Source organism: Pteropus medius, unplaced genomic scaffold (assembly GCF_902729225.1).
Source record: "Pteropus medius unplaced genomic scaffold, Ma_sr-lr_union100, whole genome shotgun sequence".
In the NCBI taxonomy this organism is placed as follows: Eukaryota; Metazoa; Chordata; class Mammalia; order Chiroptera; family Pteropodidae; genus Pteropus; species Pteropus medius.
In genome coordinates, this window is record NW_024355206.1 from 6,609,221 (window position 1) to 6,626,272 (window position 17,052).

At 58.8% G+C, this 17,052-nt stretch overlaps 2 protein-coding genes across 4 annotated transcripts in view; both read right to left on the reverse strand.

Moving 5' to 3' along the window:
- The window catches only part of CHRNA3 (cholinergic receptor nicotinic alpha 3 subunit), a 13,718-nt gene extending 10,336 nt beyond the window's left edge, over nucleotides 1-3,382 (reverse strand). Inside the window, exons 1-4 of one of the 2 annotated variants that reach the window (XM_039858357.1) lie at nucleotides 3,191-3,382; nucleotides 1,558-1,697; nucleotides 1,399-1,443; nucleotides 235-344 (exon numbers count right to left, since the gene is read on the reverse strand). In XM_039858357.1, the coding sequence (XP_039714291.1) occupies nucleotides 235-344; nucleotides 1,399-1,443; nucleotides 1,558-1,697; nucleotides 3,191-3,254 (359 nt within the window). In that variant the 5' untranslated portion in view covers nucleotides 3,255-3,382. Of the gene's footprint in view, nucleotides 1-234; nucleotides 345-1,398; nucleotides 1,444-1,557; nucleotides 1,698-2,912; nucleotides 3,083-3,190 lie in introns of those variants that run through there. The other variant, XM_039858358.1, reaches the window with a different exon arrangement.
- Nucleotides 3,383-6,011: 2,629 nt separating this feature from the next.
- On the reverse strand, nucleotides 6,012-16,514 carry CHRNB4 (cholinergic receptor nicotinic beta 4 subunit). 2 transcript variants are annotated; one of them, XM_039858355.1, is made up of 6 exons: nucleotides 16,340-16,514; nucleotides 13,050-13,198; nucleotides 11,220-11,264; nucleotides 11,009-11,118; nucleotides 9,377-10,346; nucleotides 6,012-6,277 (listed from the first exon to the last, which is right to left on the reverse strand). In XM_039858355.1, exons 1-6 carry the CDS (start codon nucleotides 16,392-16,394, stop codon nucleotides 6,137-6,139), a joined length of 1,470 nt encoding a protein of 489 aa, XP_039714289.1. In that variant the 5' UTR covers nucleotides 16,395-16,514; the 3' UTR covers nucleotides 6,012-6,136. The 2 variants fall into 2 exon arrangements, with proteins under 2 accessions (XP_039714289.1, XP_039714290.1); XM_039858356.1 differs by lacking the exon at nucleotides 6,012-6,277 and adding an exon at nucleotides 8,368-8,562.
- Nucleotides 16,515-17,052: the final 538 nt, after the last annotated feature.

Below are 17,052 nucleotides of genomic sequence, written 5' to 3' on the forward strand. Positions count from 1 at the left end.
GGATTTCCCTTCCCCGCCCCGCTCTGGTCTGTAACTGCACGTTTGGATGTTGTCACCCAGGACTCCTGGAGGCAGAGGGAGATCTGCTTTGCTATAGCTCCAGCACCTGGTAAACTGTAGGTGCTCTATTAATACCTGTCAGGAAAGGTCCGAGGGAGGCCAGGCTGTGAGCACAGCGGGCCGAGGGTCCTGATGCCAGCTGACAGCCTGGGGGGTGGGGGGTGCCGCCCTTACTTGTTGTACAGCACAATGTCTGGCTTCCAGATCTTCTGGGCAGGGACACGCATAAACTCCGCCCCGTCGTAGTCGGAGGGGTTCCACTTCAGCTTGTAGTCGTTCCAGATCTGGGGGGAGACAGCAAAGGACCAGCGTGGGTGAGCTCCCCACCCCTGCCGTGCGCCACGGAACAGCTTCCCGCTGCAGAGCACACAGGCCCGATTTCTTGGGTGGGTGCCAGTGGGGGAGACGGCACTGGGCCGTGTGCAGGCCGCCTCCCGGCTCTCCCAGAGCCACTGCCATCGTGGCAGGGCAGCACAGGCACTTGAGGACCACTAGTGCTTATTCCGGTCACTTCGAGTGCCTTAAGCGCGTGCTGTTTACGTCCCTTGAAATGGTTCTCCGGGAGCTTTTTCAGACACATTCCCCACCAAGCCCCAATAACAGAGCAGAACCCTCTTCTACGTCCAGGTTGGACAGGGCTTGCCTCTGAAGGGTTCTAGGGAAGGAGCTGCGATCCCATCGTGGCCCCAGAAGTGTTTGGGTGCAGAGGCTGGGAGACCTGAGTCCAGAGCCCCTGAGGGACCGTGTGCCATAGAGCAGCACGTGGGCACTGCGCCCTGCTGGCCTGCCAGCCTCCTGGGGAGGGGGCTGTGCTGGCGCTCAGTTGGCTGGGCCCATGGAAGGTTCACTGTTAGGCCAGTGAGTGATTTGTCCGGCACTGGGCAGAGTCTCCCTGGGGAGGACGTGTGCCGGATGATTTTTTTGCCTTTAATCCGAACAGGAAAATCCAGAACCCCTGCCCCCACCCCACCGGCAATGACAAGAGCACGAGCTTCTGGTTGAAGCGTGAGATTTTGGAAGCGGCGGGGAAGGAGGTGGTCTCAGGCACCACCCTAGAGTTGGGGTCTGGGCCCGGGTGTGTCCCGTTTTAGTGTGTGACGTGAGAGAAGGCTTCCCCTCCAAGCTGCAGTCTGTTAAGTGTGGCTCGAGGGGCTGGGCCCTGCAGTCCCTCTGGGAGGAACCTTGAGACCCCAAGCCCAGAAAGAGACAGACCAGCCAGTCAGGACCCCCCTCTGGGTCACAGGAGTGAAGCTGGGGCTTCGGCCCATCTTGGTTCACAGACAGCAAATAAAGCAGTCACCACCAGGGGGCAGCTGTGCCTAGGGCCTGGGCACTTACTTGCTTGAGCCACAGGTTGGTCTCCATGATCTGGTTTACTTCATCCTGGAAGGGTAGATTAAAGTAGATGTGTGAAGTACAAAAACAAGGCTGGCTCTGGGAAAGCGTCTTCCGGAAGCCCCATACCCCATGGCCACGGCTTGTGGCCCCGACACTCACCACCTTCACTAGCTGAGACATGGACACCTCAAACTGGATGATGACGGGGTCAGACACGTTGGCCACAGGCCGGATGATCTCATTGTAATCTTCAAACAGCCGCTCAAACAGACGGTGCTCGGCCTCGGAGCCGCTGGCCACTGAGGGAAGTAGCCCTGTCAGACCCCTTTCCCCTCACCGGGGACACCTGCCAGCCGTAGCCTCCTGGCCACCTGCTGGGGACACTCTGTGGAACGCCAGACTTTCTACTTTCTCTCCTTCAAGTTACAGACTGGGAAACTGAGGCCCTAGAGGGACAGGGATTCCATCAGCTCGCACACATTCAGTGACAAGCACAGTAGGTACGGGCCCGGGCTCTGACTCTGCATGGGTCTGGGTCTGGTGTAAATCACGACGAACTGCCTGTGGGCTGTGTCGGTTTAGGCGAGTGGCTTAAGCTCTCTGAACCTGTTTCTTTATCTGTGAAAACAAAGGTTGTAAACGTATCCAACCTGTAGGGTCGCTGCGAGTGAGGCATGTGGTCGCAGCTCATAAGTTCATTGTTACAACAGGGCAGGTGCCGTCTGCCCAGCTACAGCCACGAGCTGCTTCCGTGATGGAGGTGACGGTCCACTCCCAAGGCCGGGTATTCTGCCTCCCAGCCTCCCTGTGGGAGACTGCAGCCCAGGCCTGGGGCTCTCCTTCATGCCACCCAGGACCCTTGGGGGTTTGGCCACCAAGCCTCTGAGAAGCCGCGCGCCTACGTGGCTCCCATGCTCGGACTGTGACCCAGGCTTCCTGCGGATGCTTTCTCCGCGCCCTGATCAGACGCCGCCACCTCTCTGAAACCCTTAGGGTCCCCTTTGTTCATAAGCCACGCCCCAGGCATCTTGAGTCAGCTGCCTATGGCTTCCTATTTACAGATCTGGGCACTGTCTGGGGAGATGAGGGGAATTCTTGGTGAGGTCCAACCCAGTTTCTCCAGGTCTTAAAATGGGATCTTGCTGCTCTACGCCGTCCTCTCTCTAAATAAAGGAGGGCTACAGGCAGGCGCTCCGCGGGGAGCAGGGCACGAAGGCGGCAGGCAGGACGGGAGCCCCGAAAGCACAGCGCGGTGCGTTCTCTTAACGGGGCCCCCCGCAGCCTGCCAGACCCTCGCTGCTCCGCACTCCAGCCCTCCCGGGCCACCCGGAGAACCTTCCGGCGGCAGGTCACGGCCGCTTCTCCCTACGCTGCTCCGGGCCCCCGGGTGGAGGCGGGCGGCGAGCTCGCTGCTAGGAGCGCGGGGAGACGACGGGAACGGAGGCCGGCGCGCGCTCTGCTCCCCGCCCGAACCGACTTCCCTCTCTCCCGGGGGGCCTTTGGCAAGTCTTTACCTCCTTCTGACCTCAGTTTCCCCGAGGAAGCTGCGGGATGCAGACAGTGGAGCCGACGCCCGGGCACGCCAGCTGGGTCCCAGTGCGCCGAGCAGGCCCCAGGAGGCGGCACCGTGGGGGAAACGGGCGACCCCACCCAGCTCGCCGCCGGCGGGAGGAGTCCCCGCGGTCCGATCCCCGGCCAATGTCCTCCGCGCTGCGCTCCCGGCGGGCCCGCTCGGACCCCGCAACCCCCTCTGGGGACACCTGTCCCTCCGGCCCCCAGCACGCCCGCGTACCTGGCAGCAGCAGCAGCAGCAGCAGCACCAGAGGTGGCGGCACCCAGAGCGGGTGTGCGCCCATGGCCCGCCGGCCCGGCTGCCCGGACACCCCGAGCGATCCGGGGCGCACGCGGCGCGGTGGAGACAGACTGGGCTCGTGGGCTCCCCGCGCCGCGGCCACTCGGAGTCAGGCGGGGCGGGGCGCGCGGGGCTCCCGGGTCTAGTGTCGGGGTGTGCTGCGCGGGCCAATCAGAGCAGGGCTGCCGCCGCGGAGGGGGACCCACGTGGCATTCTCTGCTCTGGCATGTCCCGCGTGTATGCCGGCACCGGTCGCGCCTGTTCCTGGGACCCTGTAACAGCTCAGGTTTTGACGCGATTAAGTAAGTGTTAAGCATTTTCGGTGCGATACTGGTATTTGTGGTTTTGAGAGTCCGTGCGTGTAGGAGGCGGAGGATGGGCGTCCGCTGGGGCCGCATGGGCCAGGAGTTGCTCGTTCCTGAGCCTCCGTGAGTTCCCGAAGGGCTGTCATACTGTTTACTTGAGGGTGTTTGAAATGCTCCTTAGCAAAAAGTGAAACGAAAGAAGAAAAAGCCAGAAATGAGGTGTTGGAGATGGAACCCTCGGGGCACTGCGGGTCCAGCTCCTGGCCCCCTGCAGAGCCTCCTCTGTCCCCAACCCTATCTGCACCTCTAGGGACCTCAGAAAACTGTGGGGACCAGGCTGCCCTGGGGTCCCTTGACCTCTCTGACCACCCGCCAGGTGGGGTGGGGCACCTGCAGGCTCCCTTTGGGGGGTCCCTTCATCACAGGACAGGTGAGTTGCCTGTATTTCAAGAATGGGTCTCCTACCTACATTTAAAACTCGCAAAAGGAGACATTTTGCAGGACCCGGAAAATGTCTGTAAGAATCAGGGGCCTACCCACCCGGCCCCCAGTTAGCGCATTCTCATTCTCTTGGCGTAAAGCCCTTCATTTGGAAATGACTGCAAATCACGTGTCCTACCGAGGACTTGCATGCACAAGATACAAAGAACCCTCAAAACTCAAAAGTAAGAATAGATAGGTGTGAGGAATCTTATTGGGGTGATGCAAATGTTCCAAAACTGGATTATGGTGATAAACTTGCTAAAACTCATTGACTTTTACACTTAAAATGAATGAGTTTTATGATATGTAAATTAAACCTCACTAGAGTGTTTTTTAATTCTTGTGCAACAGTAGGAAAACTAAGACTCAATTTTTAAAATGAGCGAAAGAGTTAAAAAGAGACTTCGCCAAAGAGGATACACAGAAAGCAAAAAAATCACACGAAAAGATGTTCAGCATCACTGGCCATGAGGGAAAAGCAAACTGAAACCAGGGCGATGCACCCCGTCACATCCACCGGGGTGGCTGGGTACAAAGTGCAGCCAGTACCACGTGCGGGCGAGGACGCAGAGAGCTGGACCTCTCGTACTTGGCCTGTGGGAACGCAAGATGCGATAGCCCCTCCAGAAAAGTCTGACAGCCCCACGTAAGTTAAACACGATGCAGCAGCCACACTCCTGAGTATTCACCTGGAGAAAAGAAAACATTTGTTCGCACATAAAATCCTATACGTGAATGTTTATAGGAGCCCTATTCATAATTGCCCCAAACCGGTAACCTAAATGTGTTCAACATCCACGCGACAGAACACTGCTGAGCAAGACAGGAACAAACTGTTGGCCCCCTCGGCAACTTGGTCGCCTCTCAAAGGTGTTCTTCTCACAGGCTGCACACCGTGTGGCTCGTGTACATGGCATTTTGGAAAGATGAGGAGAGGCAGGACCGTAAGGAGCGGCACGGGAGCGGGTGTGTGTGCGGCCATCTTGGGTGGTGGACGACATCTCATATATCCTGATCACACGAAACTATGCACGTATTAAGATTCATTCTCTTGGCAAAAAGAGAGAGTTTTGTATAAAATCATGTAATTTTAAAAATAGAATTTTAAAAGTCCTCCTCCATTCCACAGATATTTTGAGCACCTACTATGTGCCGGGCAAAAGATAGAATGTTGGGGGCCAATCAGAGCACCTGTGAGGGGGACGCACCTGAACCCAGCAGTGACACACAGTGGAGTGGGAGCCGGGCTGTGGGTCACGGAGGAGGAGAGAGCCCCTGCTTTCATGTGGGGAGTCAGGGGCGGCTGCTCAAATGAGGGGCATCTGAGCTTGAAGGAAGACTAAGAGCCATTCATTCATTCAACAAACATTTATTGAGCACCCACTGTGTGCCGAGCTCTGTCCTGGGTCCTGGGGATACTGCAGCCAACACAAAGGACCAGGTTCCTGCTCTCATGGAGCTCACACTCTAGTAGGTAGATGTGGGCCGTAGACACGCCAGCAAGAACCTCAGGTACTGAGGAGCGCCGAGGAAGGTGTCAGGGACTGTGGCCGTGAGGGGGACGCTTTCGGGTGACTGGAGAAGGCCTCTCAGGGAAGTGACACTGGAACGAAGCGTGGATCAGAGTTCAGCTCTGGAGGATGTAACCACGGGAAGAGCCTCGGAGGCGCCGGGGGAAGGTCTGGAAGTTACTGCAGGTGCACAGGCTCTGAGCTGGGAGGGATCCTGAAGTGTGTGACCACCGAAGGCCAGCGAGCCTAGGGGACTGGGGGAGTACAGGGAGACGGGGTGCGAGGGACGATGCCTGGCACATAGTAGCCGCTGCTGCTAAGTCCGTCCTTACCCTGGCACGGAGCTAAACTGTCGAAAGCCCCCTCCTGCCGGCGTTCCCTGGATTCCTCCGAGGCATCAGAGAGGACAGTCCAGGCCCCCAATCCTCGCCCCTCCCACGCCACAGCTGTTTAACGGGCAGATGGCTGATGGTCTCATTCATTTAGAGCCTCAGCAGCTGTGACCCAGAGAGAAACAGCAAACTGCCCACTGGGCCGCTTGCATCATCTTACCCCACAACTGGGGACCCTGGGGCATGCAGGGCAGCCTAGGGACCCTCGGAGGGCGCGTGGGTCTGGAAGAGGGGAGGTAGGAAGAGCCCCACGGTGCCCAGCACACACACAACCACGAATACCCACAGGAACAGCCGGTCGACCACCATGGCCACGTACTTCCAGTCCTCCACGACCTGCGGGCAGACAGAGGCGGGTCACGCGGGTCAGTGCTGGGGTCCCCTCTGCTCTCTTCCTGTGCCCCAAGTTGGCCCTCGCTGTCTGGCTGGAACCCGTAGGCCCCAGGCCACTCTGAACGTCTGTGCCTCACAGCTCGTCGGCCTCCCCTACCCACTCCCGCAGCATCACGGAGCCGCTGGGAGCCTGGACTGTACAGAAAGCTTAGGCGTGTGATTAAAACCAAACCTGACTGTAAACAAGGGGACGAGGCCTAAGGATCACAAGTTTTTCCTCTTATTTTCACTTGAAGCCTCCTGAGCTGGCTCCAGACGAAGGAAAACTTAGGGCTCACCTTGCTCTGTGGGGACGGGGCACTGGGGGCGGCGAGGTACCAGGAGAGCCTGCTGTTCAGTTTCTCACTCTGTTAACAGTTCCGGTAATTAAGGCCCAGCCTCCTTGCTGTATTGCCTGAGTCACTCTCAGAGCCCAGCGTGGGCTGTGGCCGGCCTCCAGAGGTGCCACCACAGATGCGTCTGCCTCCTCTGCCTGGGGCGATACCCCTAGAGAGCCCCAACATTCTGGCCTCCCTCCCCCATGCCTGTGTTCACACCCTGGCTCTGGTGAGACCCTCAGCCTACTTTTCCTTGCGGAGACTGGCTGGATCAGAATTCAGCAGAGATTCAGGAGCTGGAAATTGCGCAGCGACGAGCAAGCTGACATCGGTGACCCAATTTGTCAGGGCCCTGTCAGTGGTGTGTGTCTGGATAATCCTGTGCCACCCAGCCCCAGGCCCCCAGCCAAACACAAGTGCCGCGGGCCAAGACCAGCGGGCACCGCCTGGCTCTCCACGTGAGCTCTCCCCCGCTTTCTTGGGTTTCTTTTTGACAGCCCTAATTTCAGACGACTCTTTTGTGGTGTGCGTGCCTTCTCCCCTCTTTTTATATTTTGTGCTATTTATAGTGACCAGTTAATCACCAAGCAGGGTGAGAGTGCTGAAGCTGGGACCCAGCCTGGGCTGGATCAGGGGCAGACACACTCAGAAGGGAAGAAAGCTGCTTCTTTTTCCAGCCACACATGCGAAAGTCGACCAACCAAATCCATCACCTTCTCAGTGTAGGACAAGAGAGTTTGGGGACATCGGAAGGATCTGGGTACAGAGCTTGGATCTGCTCTGTGCCACTGTGTGACCCTGGGCAAGTCACTGAGCCTCTCTGAGCCTAGCTTTCCTTGTAAAGTGGGGGTGGGAGCAAATGCCACTTCACAGGGCTTATGGAGGGTTAGCACTAATGGGCGTCGGGTCCCGGCAGGGCGCCTGCTGTGTGGTGGGAGCTCAGTGAACACTGGGATGATAGTAACGGGGGTGCTGGCTGGGTCCTTCCCTCGAGAGGCTTTTAATGAACTGACGTAGGCAGTCGGAAGCCTGTGACACCATGGGGCTGGGAGTCCTTTAGGAGAGGGGGCTCAGGGTAGGTGCCAGCTTGGCGGGGCGGCCGGGGACCAGAGCTTCCCCACCTGCTCGTGCACGGGAACCACCGGGAAGCTGGTTGGAAACGCAGCTCCTGGACGCCTCCCCGAGACCCTGGCTCAGTCCCGGTGGCCCTGAAGCTGGACTTTGAAAAGGTGCCCAAGTGGCTCTTATTTAGCCAGCAGGGCCCCAGGCTGCACAGTAACGGTTGGGACCCGGTGATTTAGGTGATGCTGAGCTACTGAATGGTTTCCAACGAAAGGGAAGCACGATCAAAGTAATTTTCTTAAAAGCAAAGTCTGATGGTCCTAGACAGCTGTGCCGCTCATGCTGGCGTGTGCCCGGGAATCCCCTGGGGACCTGGCAAAACGGGTTCTGAGCCAGCAGGTCTGCGGGGCCTGGGACGCTGCATTTCTACAGCTGGTGTCCTACATTCCATGTGCTACCAACGCTCCTGTCTCCTTTTCACAGTGTGAGTCTGCAGCTTCTCCAGCCTGTGCTTTTCCCTGCGTGCCAACTAATGGACTGCCAGAGCTTTCCCTGGAGGACGGGCTCGTGGAAGGGAGCTGCAGGAAGGTAAGCGGGAGGAGAGGCCCTCCTCTCCCCAGGCAGCGGCGTGTGGTGGGGTCAACGTCTGCTGAGAGGACCTGGTCTGATCAGGTGTTGAGACGAGAACGTTCACAGAATGTGACGCTCGCTCTGCCTGCTGTGGAACCGCGGTGCACACTTCCTGCCGTTACCATCACGTTCTGTGCTCGGTCATAGAACCGTCCTTTGCAGTGTCATACGTTCGGAGGAGTCGTTGGGACACCTGCACTCTAGCACTCACTGCTTGTCCTGGAGAGTAAATGCAACTTCTTTTTAAAAATCTGTAAATGTAGTCACCCTGCTCGATGAATCATGATCGTGGCTAGCGATAATATTTTATCTGATGTTTCTGTACTCTTAAAAGCTACAAAGGTTTGGCTACAAACGTGTGGCTTCTTGGCAAGCCCGAGGAGGCTGGGAGCAGATGCTCTTGGTGCCCCGGCCACGTGTGGTCCTAAAGGCTGCAGGCGACACTTCCAGCCCGCTGGCAGCCTCCCACTTCGGGAGCCTGCATCTCTCCTCTGCCCGGGGCTCCTCCAACCCCCAGGGTGCTGGCTGCACAACCAGCTGGCAGAGCCAGGAAGTATAACCCCCATGGGACGGGAGCTGAGGGGCAAATGCCCACCTCCCTCCAGGGACCGGTTCTGCGCTTGCGTCATCAGCGGGTCTCTGCCGGGCTGAGCTCCCTTGAGCCTCGGACCTCGGGCCTCGGGCAGTAACCCACTCGCCAGTACCCACGTTGCTTTCATCGCTTCCCCGGCTCACTGCCCCTCCTTCCCTACTCTGCGTCCTGAGCTCACTGGTCACGTGAACCGCCTTTGCCCGGGTCCTCACTTCAGGCTCTGCTTCCGGGGAACCCAAAACTAACGGAAAGGATCACCCGCCTTCCCGCCACCCACCCCGTGCACGAAGCTCTGATACAGCTGCGTTCCATTTTGGGTTCCTTACCCCCCCAGAGAGTTTGCGAGCCCTTGTCTCATGAACGAACTGTGGGAAACGGGGGCTGGCCCTGTTGTCTGAGCCCATCCACTGGGCATGTGGCGGGGGCTGGGCAGCAACTTACGCTCTGGTCCTGATCGTCACTCTTCATGTGCTGGGCGATGAAGTTGACACCCTGTAAAGCCTCCTGCACGTCCTGCTGGAACCTCCCGGAGGACCTCAGCCGGAAGTCCCTGGGGGTCCTCGCAGAGTCGGAGCTGGCGGGGGGCTTCGCAGCCGCAGAGGCAGGATTCACGAAGTACATGGAGCTCCCGTAGAGGTTGGAGGAGCTGGCCGGGCCCGTGGCCGAGGCGGTGGCGGCCCCAGACTGACTGGGCTGGGGGGTCCTGGGGGGGCTGCCGTCAGGGCGCTTCATGAAGAGGAAGGTGGGCAGCCGGCGCAGGAAGCAGCGCCTGACCCAGGGCGCCATGGTGTGCGTGCTGGGCGAGCGGTGGTGCACGTTGAGCACGCACACGCTGGTGACGATGGAGAAGGTGACCAGCACCATGGTGAACATGAGGTACTTGCCGATGAGCGGCACGTCCAGGGACGTGGGCGGCACGATCTTGGAGATGAGCAGCAGGAAGACGGTGAGCGCCAGCAGCACGGAGATGCACAGCGTCATCTTCTCGCCGCAGTCGGACGGCAGGTAGAAGACCAGGATGGCCAGCGAGGTGATGAGCACGCAGGGCACGATGAGGTTGATGGTGTAGAACAGCGGCTTGCGGCGGATGACGAAGTCGTACGTCACGTCCACGTAGCTGGGGTCCTTCGGGTTCACCGTCCTTCGCCCCGGGAGGGCCACGATGTCCCATTCGCCACTGGGGGTGAAGTCGTCCATGCTGGCCGAGGGCGACTTGAGGACCATGTCGATCTCCGTGTGGTCATAGGTCCAGGAGCGGAACTTGAGGGTGCAGTTCTGCTGGTCGAAGGGGAAGTGCTTCACCTCGATCTTGCAGGCGCTCTTGTAGATGGCGGGGGGCAGCCACAGGATGCTGCCGTTGGAGCGCACCACCACGTTGGTGTAGAGAGACACCTCGTAGGTCCCGTCGGCACTGGGCAGGGGCGGGGCACGGAGGAGAACCCCATGAGGTTCGCGGGCAGCTGCCAGCCAAAGAACCCCACAGGGAGCGACAGGGAGCGTCCTCGTGTATTAGCTCATCTAGGCCTCCCAACAGTCCGGTGAGGTAGCTCTTGTTTGTCCCCGTTTTACAGATGGGGAAACTGAGGCTCGGAGAAGTCAAGCGACTGCTTCAAGGTCAGAAAACTAATGAGCAGAACTAATGAGCCGAATTCGAACTCAGGTCCGTTGTCCCTGCACCCCACACTCGTGATCATTTCGCGCTTCTGCCGGTGTAACTACCACCCAGAGCCGGTCTCTTTGGCTCCCCCCGCCTACCTAACGTATTTACACAGAGTAACTCGGCACCACCGACACCTAGCCCTGACCAAGCGACAGACGGTCCAAAAGACGGTCTGGAGGACAGAAGGGGCACTGGACTTGGGCTTGGGGCGCTAGGCCTGGGCCCAGCTGTGCCTGAGCGACTCTGGGCCTCTGCTTCCCCATCTGTAACTGGGGGCACTGGCTCTGCTCACCTCTACCTCCTCTTCCAGCCTGATAGCTAGGATGTTGGGGTGACGCGCAGATGGGGCCTAGGACTGGACTCGGGACCGGAGAACCCCGGAGGCTGGCACGCCGGCCGGCCCCGCCACTCACTTGTTGTAAAGCACGATGTCAGGCAGCCAGACGCGCTTTGCAGGGATCCTCAGGATGTCCACACCCTCGTAGCAGGAGCTGTTCCAGGCCAGGCGGTAGTCGGTCCACTCCTGAGCACACGGGCAGGGCCCCGTCACTCGTATGTCGTCGCCACCCATGGGCAAGCCCTGGAGGAGAGGCCCTCGGGGCTGGGGACCCTCAGGGCACTTACCTGTTTCAGCCAGACGTTGGTGGTCATGATCTGTTCTCGCTCATTCTGGGGAAGGAGAGGGGCTATCAGTTCACCGGGCGGGAGGAGCCCTCCATGGGCCGCTTCGTCACACAGGCTCTGAGCTCGAGGGCCATGCGCCCCGCGGCCATCCAGCCTATCCTGGATGGCGTCTCACACCCCGCATGTCTAGACGAAGCTCACGATCCTCACACAGGCTGGTCCTGCATGCACGGTCCGCTCAGTGAAACGCACCTGCACATGCCCCATACGATCTTCTTTTCTGTCTTATCCGTTCTTGTTATTTGTCGAGGCCTTTTCCATTGGCCTCTGCCTTCCAGTTCTTTAACCTCATCTTCTGCTATAACCAACCTGCTGTTAAACCCATCCTACGATGGGCTTCAAATTCTCCGTCAGTATAATTTTCTTGAACACATCAGCTATTTTGTTTTTAAATATTTATTATTTGTTGATTCATTTTTCGTAGCGGTAACATTCACATGCCATAAAGTTTACTATCTTAGTAGTAGTTTTTTAACAGTCTGTGTCTGACTAACTCTGTGTGTCTTTTTCCATTGTCTTCTTTTTGGCCTTGGTCTTTTCTTACTTCATCTTGCCTTATCGCGTGCCTAGCATATTTTTTTCTGACTTTATAGTCGCGTGTCACTTACAGTCTGAGAAACACATCTTCATTAGGCGATTTTGTCTTTGCGCAAACATCACAGAGTGCACTGACCCACGCCGAGGTGGTACAGCCTACGACACGCCTGGGCCGTGTGCCATAGCCGACTGCTCCTAGGATGCCAGCCTGTACCGCGTGTTAGTGTACCGAGTACCGTCGGCAATTGCAATGCGTTGTGATCTGCTGTTACGATGGCTGCGATGTACCAGGCGATAGTAATTGTTTGGCTCTGTTATAATCTCATGGGGACACCGACGTATATGCAGTCCGTCGTTATTCGGTGCGTGACCGTACGTGCCTCTAGGGAGTGCGGACTTTGGCTTTAAGGCAGGCCGTCGGAGGAGGGGCAGATCACCGTAACCCAGGCTGTGTCCGAGCTGGTTCGAAGCAGGTTTAGATTTTGTGAAGGCTGGACTGTTTTTGATTCATTTTTACTCTTAGGGGTTGTCCTCTCAAGGTTTCCATCTTCTTAGTGAGGCTCAAGCTTTAATATGTGCCACCCCAGCCCTGTGAAAGTGGCAACCATTCCCCGAGGCCTCCCAGCCTCTTAGCCACCACTCTGTGTTCAGCTCCTTAGCCCCTGTCCACCAATCATTAAACTTGGGGAAAAGCACCAGAGACCATCAGGGTCACCTCCTGGAACCTGGTCCTTCAAGTCCTGGCTGAGCTCTCCAAGACTTCAAACGTATTTTGATGGCGGGGGCGGGGTGAGGGGTCCATCTTTTCTAATTGTCCTTGTGGAAAAATGAGTCTGCGACAAGCTATTCCGCCATCACTGAACGTTGAAAACCGCCCATCTTTAAAAAATTCTTTTAAAGTTGAGGTGTAATTTACATACAGCGAAAGGTACAGATGGCAAGCGTACGTTTGGATCAGTTTTAACAAATGTGTGACCCATGTAACCCACCTCCTTTCAAGATACGGGACATTTCTATCACCCAGAAAGTTCTGTCGTGCCTCAGTCCTGTCCTCACTCCCAAGTGGAGAATACCAGATGGACGATCTGGGACTTCGTGCACAAGTCTGGGCGATGCCACAAATGAAACCCAAGTCACCTGACTCTCAGCCGTGCACACTGAACGGCGACCACTTTTCCCAAGACCCAGCCAGGGCACCAAAATCCCACTGAGTCTCTCTCCCCCTGCACCTACCACGCTGATGAGCTGGGCCAGGGAGAGCTGCAGCTTGATGGAGATGAGCTGCAAGGAGCTGGTGGCCGGGCGGATCAGGTTGTTGTAGCGGGTTTTGTTCAGAAGGTCGTCCATGAGCTTCTCCTCGGCGTTGGCCAGGCGGCAGTCCCCTGGGAAAACAGGGCAGACCTGCTGGCCCTTCTCCAGATGACACACACTGCAGCTGATGGCAGTGGAGCGGGGAGCTGCCAGGGCCGGGGGCACAGGGGTCCTCGGGGCAGGCCTGCCTCTCCTCGGGATTGCCAGTTTAGTATTCCAGAGGGAGCTCTGCGGTCCTCCCACGCGCCACCTCTTCCTCCTCCCGTTCGCTCCAGCAGTGAGTGGCGCCCCACGACTAGACACCTAGTCCAGACCTGTGTGTCTTCAGGTGGCCGCCGAGTTCTATCGATTCTACCTTTCAAGCCTCTCCGTCTCCCACATACACCCCTCCAGCCCTGGTCCTTGCTCACCACCTGCCTGGGCTCTTCAGGGAGAATGTATTGGGGACCGGGAGGCACCTTGGAAAGAGGAACACTCAGAAGAAGATCAAGGACACCTGAGCTGGCGGGAGAGCAGGTGGCATAGGATAGAGGGATAAAGGAGGCTTGCGGGTACCAGCGAGGGGCTGCGGCTCACCAAGCCTAGGACTCAGATTCCATCCTCCCCTGCAGGGCCAGCTCCCCATTTTACCAACCCCCTCCCTCTGGGCGGGGCCACGGGGCTCAGAGCCTGAATGGCTCCAACTGAGCAAGTGTGAGGCAGACTCCCTGGTGGGTGCTGGGTGGAGCCACGGCCGCAGGAGCAGCCTCCACCCTGCCTGCTCCATGCTCTTTCCAACTCGCTGCCTATCTGGAGCAGATGCAATATTTAGTGCCCTGTGAAAGAGGCTCCCAGCGTACCTGCTGCTGCTGTGCCTCCCCCAGAATGCCCCGGGCTGTCCTGAGGGTCCTCCGATGCTTGACCTAGATTCTCGAGCCCCTCCTCTCATGCCCTGGACCCCCTCCCAGAGGCCCTCTGCCTGAGTGCCCTGGAAGCCAGTCTGCAGCCCCAGGCTACAGCTGCAACCCTCCCACAGCCTCTTTAGTGTATATACTTCGGCTGACTAGTCTTTTCCTAAAGAGGGGTGTGACTTGTCCAAGCCCATCTGATATGTCTGGGGCAGCTCTGGGGTCAGAATCTGCAGGTCCTGGCCCCCAGCCCTGCGGTTGTGGGAGAGGCTGGATCCACAGCTCTGCAGCCCCAGGAGGCTGCTGCCACCTGGGCCCCCGAGAGAGAGCCACGGCTACTTGGCAGGCTTCTGGCTCCGAGCCCACCGGAATGCTCAGGTTGCCCATCTTTGCACCTGTCCTGTCTCTGAGGCAGTCAGCTGGCCCCGAGGGACCCTCCTCCATCTTGAGGACCACCTACGGGGTCCTGAGTTAGTGGCTCTGAAAACCATTTAGCCAACTCTGTGTTTTTCAGCTGGGCAGCCTGAGACCAAGGAGAGGAGGCACTTACTCCAGGAGCCCCAGCAAGTCAGGGGCAGAGCCAGGTCCAGGCGTCGGTCAGACAGAGGCCTCGGGCCTTCTCTCCTGCCTTGCTAACTTCCTGTACGGAGGCTGCCCCTGCAGTGGCCTTGGTGTCCGGAGCCAAGTGTGTGCTCGCTCACACTGCCGCTTGGACTTGTGAGTGTGGGGGCCCTGGTGGGGATGACCAGCAGGGCTGTCGTGGGCTAGAATGAAGTCCTCGCCCCCCAAAAGGAGCCCAGAACGACATGCGTTTAGACTTTCCAGTCTGCCGCTTTGTGCCTGTGAGGGCTTCTGGGTCCAAAAGACAGGGGACGGGCCCTGCGCCCCCAAGAAGATAGGGTGGCTGTAATGGGTGGAAGCTTCTGGGGCGCAGTGGGTCACACCCCAGCCCTGTGAAACAGCCCGCCACTAGAGGTCAGTCGCGACTCAGTGACTCTGACGGGCCGTGGGCCGGCCTGCCTCTGTCCAGGGCCTTCTTTCCCAGGCCCTCTCTGGAACAGAGCGGGGCTGAGGATCGAGAGGACACAGCAGGAACGCTAACCTGTGTGAGCCTGTGTACAGTTTGCAAAAGCATAGCTGGTCTGACAATCTATGTCGGAAAAATGGCAAGATAATCCCTATTTTGGAATCACACTACAGAAGGTGAAGGTCACAGACTCTCCTTTGCAAGTGGGCATGTGAAAGGCAGAGCGATTTTCAGTGCGTGGCCTTCACCAAGGATGGGGACGGATTCGTGTTTGTTAAAAGGCGGCTATGGGTTTAAGAAAAGTTGGGAGTTTTATCTTTTACATAAAGCTCAGCATTATTATCAGTAGCTTGTGCGATCAGATGTAGGAATCAGCTCGATGCTGCGTAAATGCAGATCCCCAGGCTCCATTTCCAGAGGTTCTGATCTGTGAGCCCAGGACTCTGTGCTGGGTGATTCTGGTACACGTCCCTAGGACCATGCTTCAGAAACATTGCAACTGACTCGCACATCTGAGTCCCCAGTCTGTAGACAGGGCCCATCATCCCCAGAGAACAGATAGGGAAACTGAGGCTCAGAGAGGGGAAAGGAAGGACACGGGGTCACCAGCAAGTGGTGACAGAGCCAGGACGCTGACTGCGGTGCGGCCGCCGTCTTTGTGAGAGCCACGTATATCCGCAGCCCTTCCTCCGGCCCCCCTGTGGTGTGCCTCCGTCTCAGTCCCAGCAGATGTGGCCCTGGTCCTCTAGGCTGACCGGGGCCCAGGACAAGCCGCGGCCTTCTGGCGGGAGCTGACAGGCTCCTCGGTGCTCAGGCTGGGAAATGCCCAGAACATCTGGGCTCTGCCTGGAGGGCGGTTTGGGTGTCCTGCCAGGCGTCTGAGCCTGCAGGTTCCTGAGTGGCCCTCCCCACGCTGGTGACCAGAGGCGGTGGTGTTTCCCGGGAGATCCACCCCAAACTGCGCACATTTCGGGGCTGGCCGGGCGGGCAAGACCCCTCTCTCCAGGACTGGGCGCCAGGCTTGCTCCCGGTGTCCACAGTCGCAGGGAGGAACCTGTGGGACCCGAGCCGGGCCGCGGCCTCCCTTCGCGCTGGGCTGAGCGGAGCTGCCCGCACAGCCCCTGTCCCCGACCCCCCACGCGAGGACGCTGGCCTCGCCCGGACCTCACAGACCCGCTCGCCCCAGCGGCCCGCCCCCTCCCGCCGGGACAACCTCGGCCACTCCCCTGCCACCTGTGGCCGGTCCAGAGGGCTCTGCCGGACCGGGCGCCCTCCCGCCTTCCCCAAAGAGCACTCACCGCGCCCGCAAAGGGCGGCCAGGGAGAAGAGGACCAGGGGGTGCGCGCTCCTCATGGCGGGCGGGACCAGCCTGCACGGTGGCCGCTTCTCGGCAGAGAGCGCAGGTCCTGGGAGGGTGAGCGCGCGGGGGGCGCTAGGGCCCCGCACTCGCCCGCGAGCCGGGAGGGCGGTGGCTGTGACTCCACCCACTCGGGGGCGGGGACGGGGCCGTGCCCCCCCCCCTCCCCCGTCACCTACTGGGGCTTCCCTACCTTCCTGGAAAGGAGGCTGCAGGACAGTGCCTGCGCCCTGCATACAGTTGGGGACACTGAGGCAGATGCCTGCACAGAGCCTGCCACAGCCGAGGAAGTGGTTGGGCTCCAGGCCGCAGGTCCCCGCGCTTTGCCTGCCGTCTGAACTCAGGACTCCGGAGGTCTCTGGGAAAGGATCTTGAGTCCGGGTCCGTGGGGTTTGCAGGAAGAAAGGGGCGCGGTCAGGACTGGGGGTGGGTAAGGCAGCCCGAGGGGGCACAGCTATCTGCAGACTGAGGCGGGGGCGCTTAGGAAAAGTGAGGGGCATCTGGGAGGGTTCAGTTCAAGGGGGGAAGACTTAGGGCTGAAAATATAAACAAATCCTTTCAAGAATACCATTTCGAAGCCCCTGGGAAATACAGAAGAGTAGAGGTTCAGGGGTGACAGACCCTTTTTTAAAAAGTAAAAACATCACAAACCCA

What these genes read in the sequence shown, in the direction of transcription:
- CHRNB4 (XM_039858355.1), bottom strand. Translation starts at nt 16,394, where the DNA reads ATGAGGAGCGCGCACCCCCTGGTCCTCTTCTCCCTGGCCGCCCTTTGC. An exon ending in GGCCGCCCTTTGCGGGCGCG is followed by an intron (nt 13,199 to 16,339) that starts GTGAGTGCTCTT and finishes CTGTTTTCCCAG; the next exon opens with GGGACTGCCGCCTGGCCAAC. An exon ending in CCAACGTCTGGCTGAAACAG is followed by an intron (nt 11,119 to 11,219) that starts GTAAGTGCCCTG and finishes CCGTGTGCTCAG; the next exon opens with GAGTGGACCGACTACCGCCT.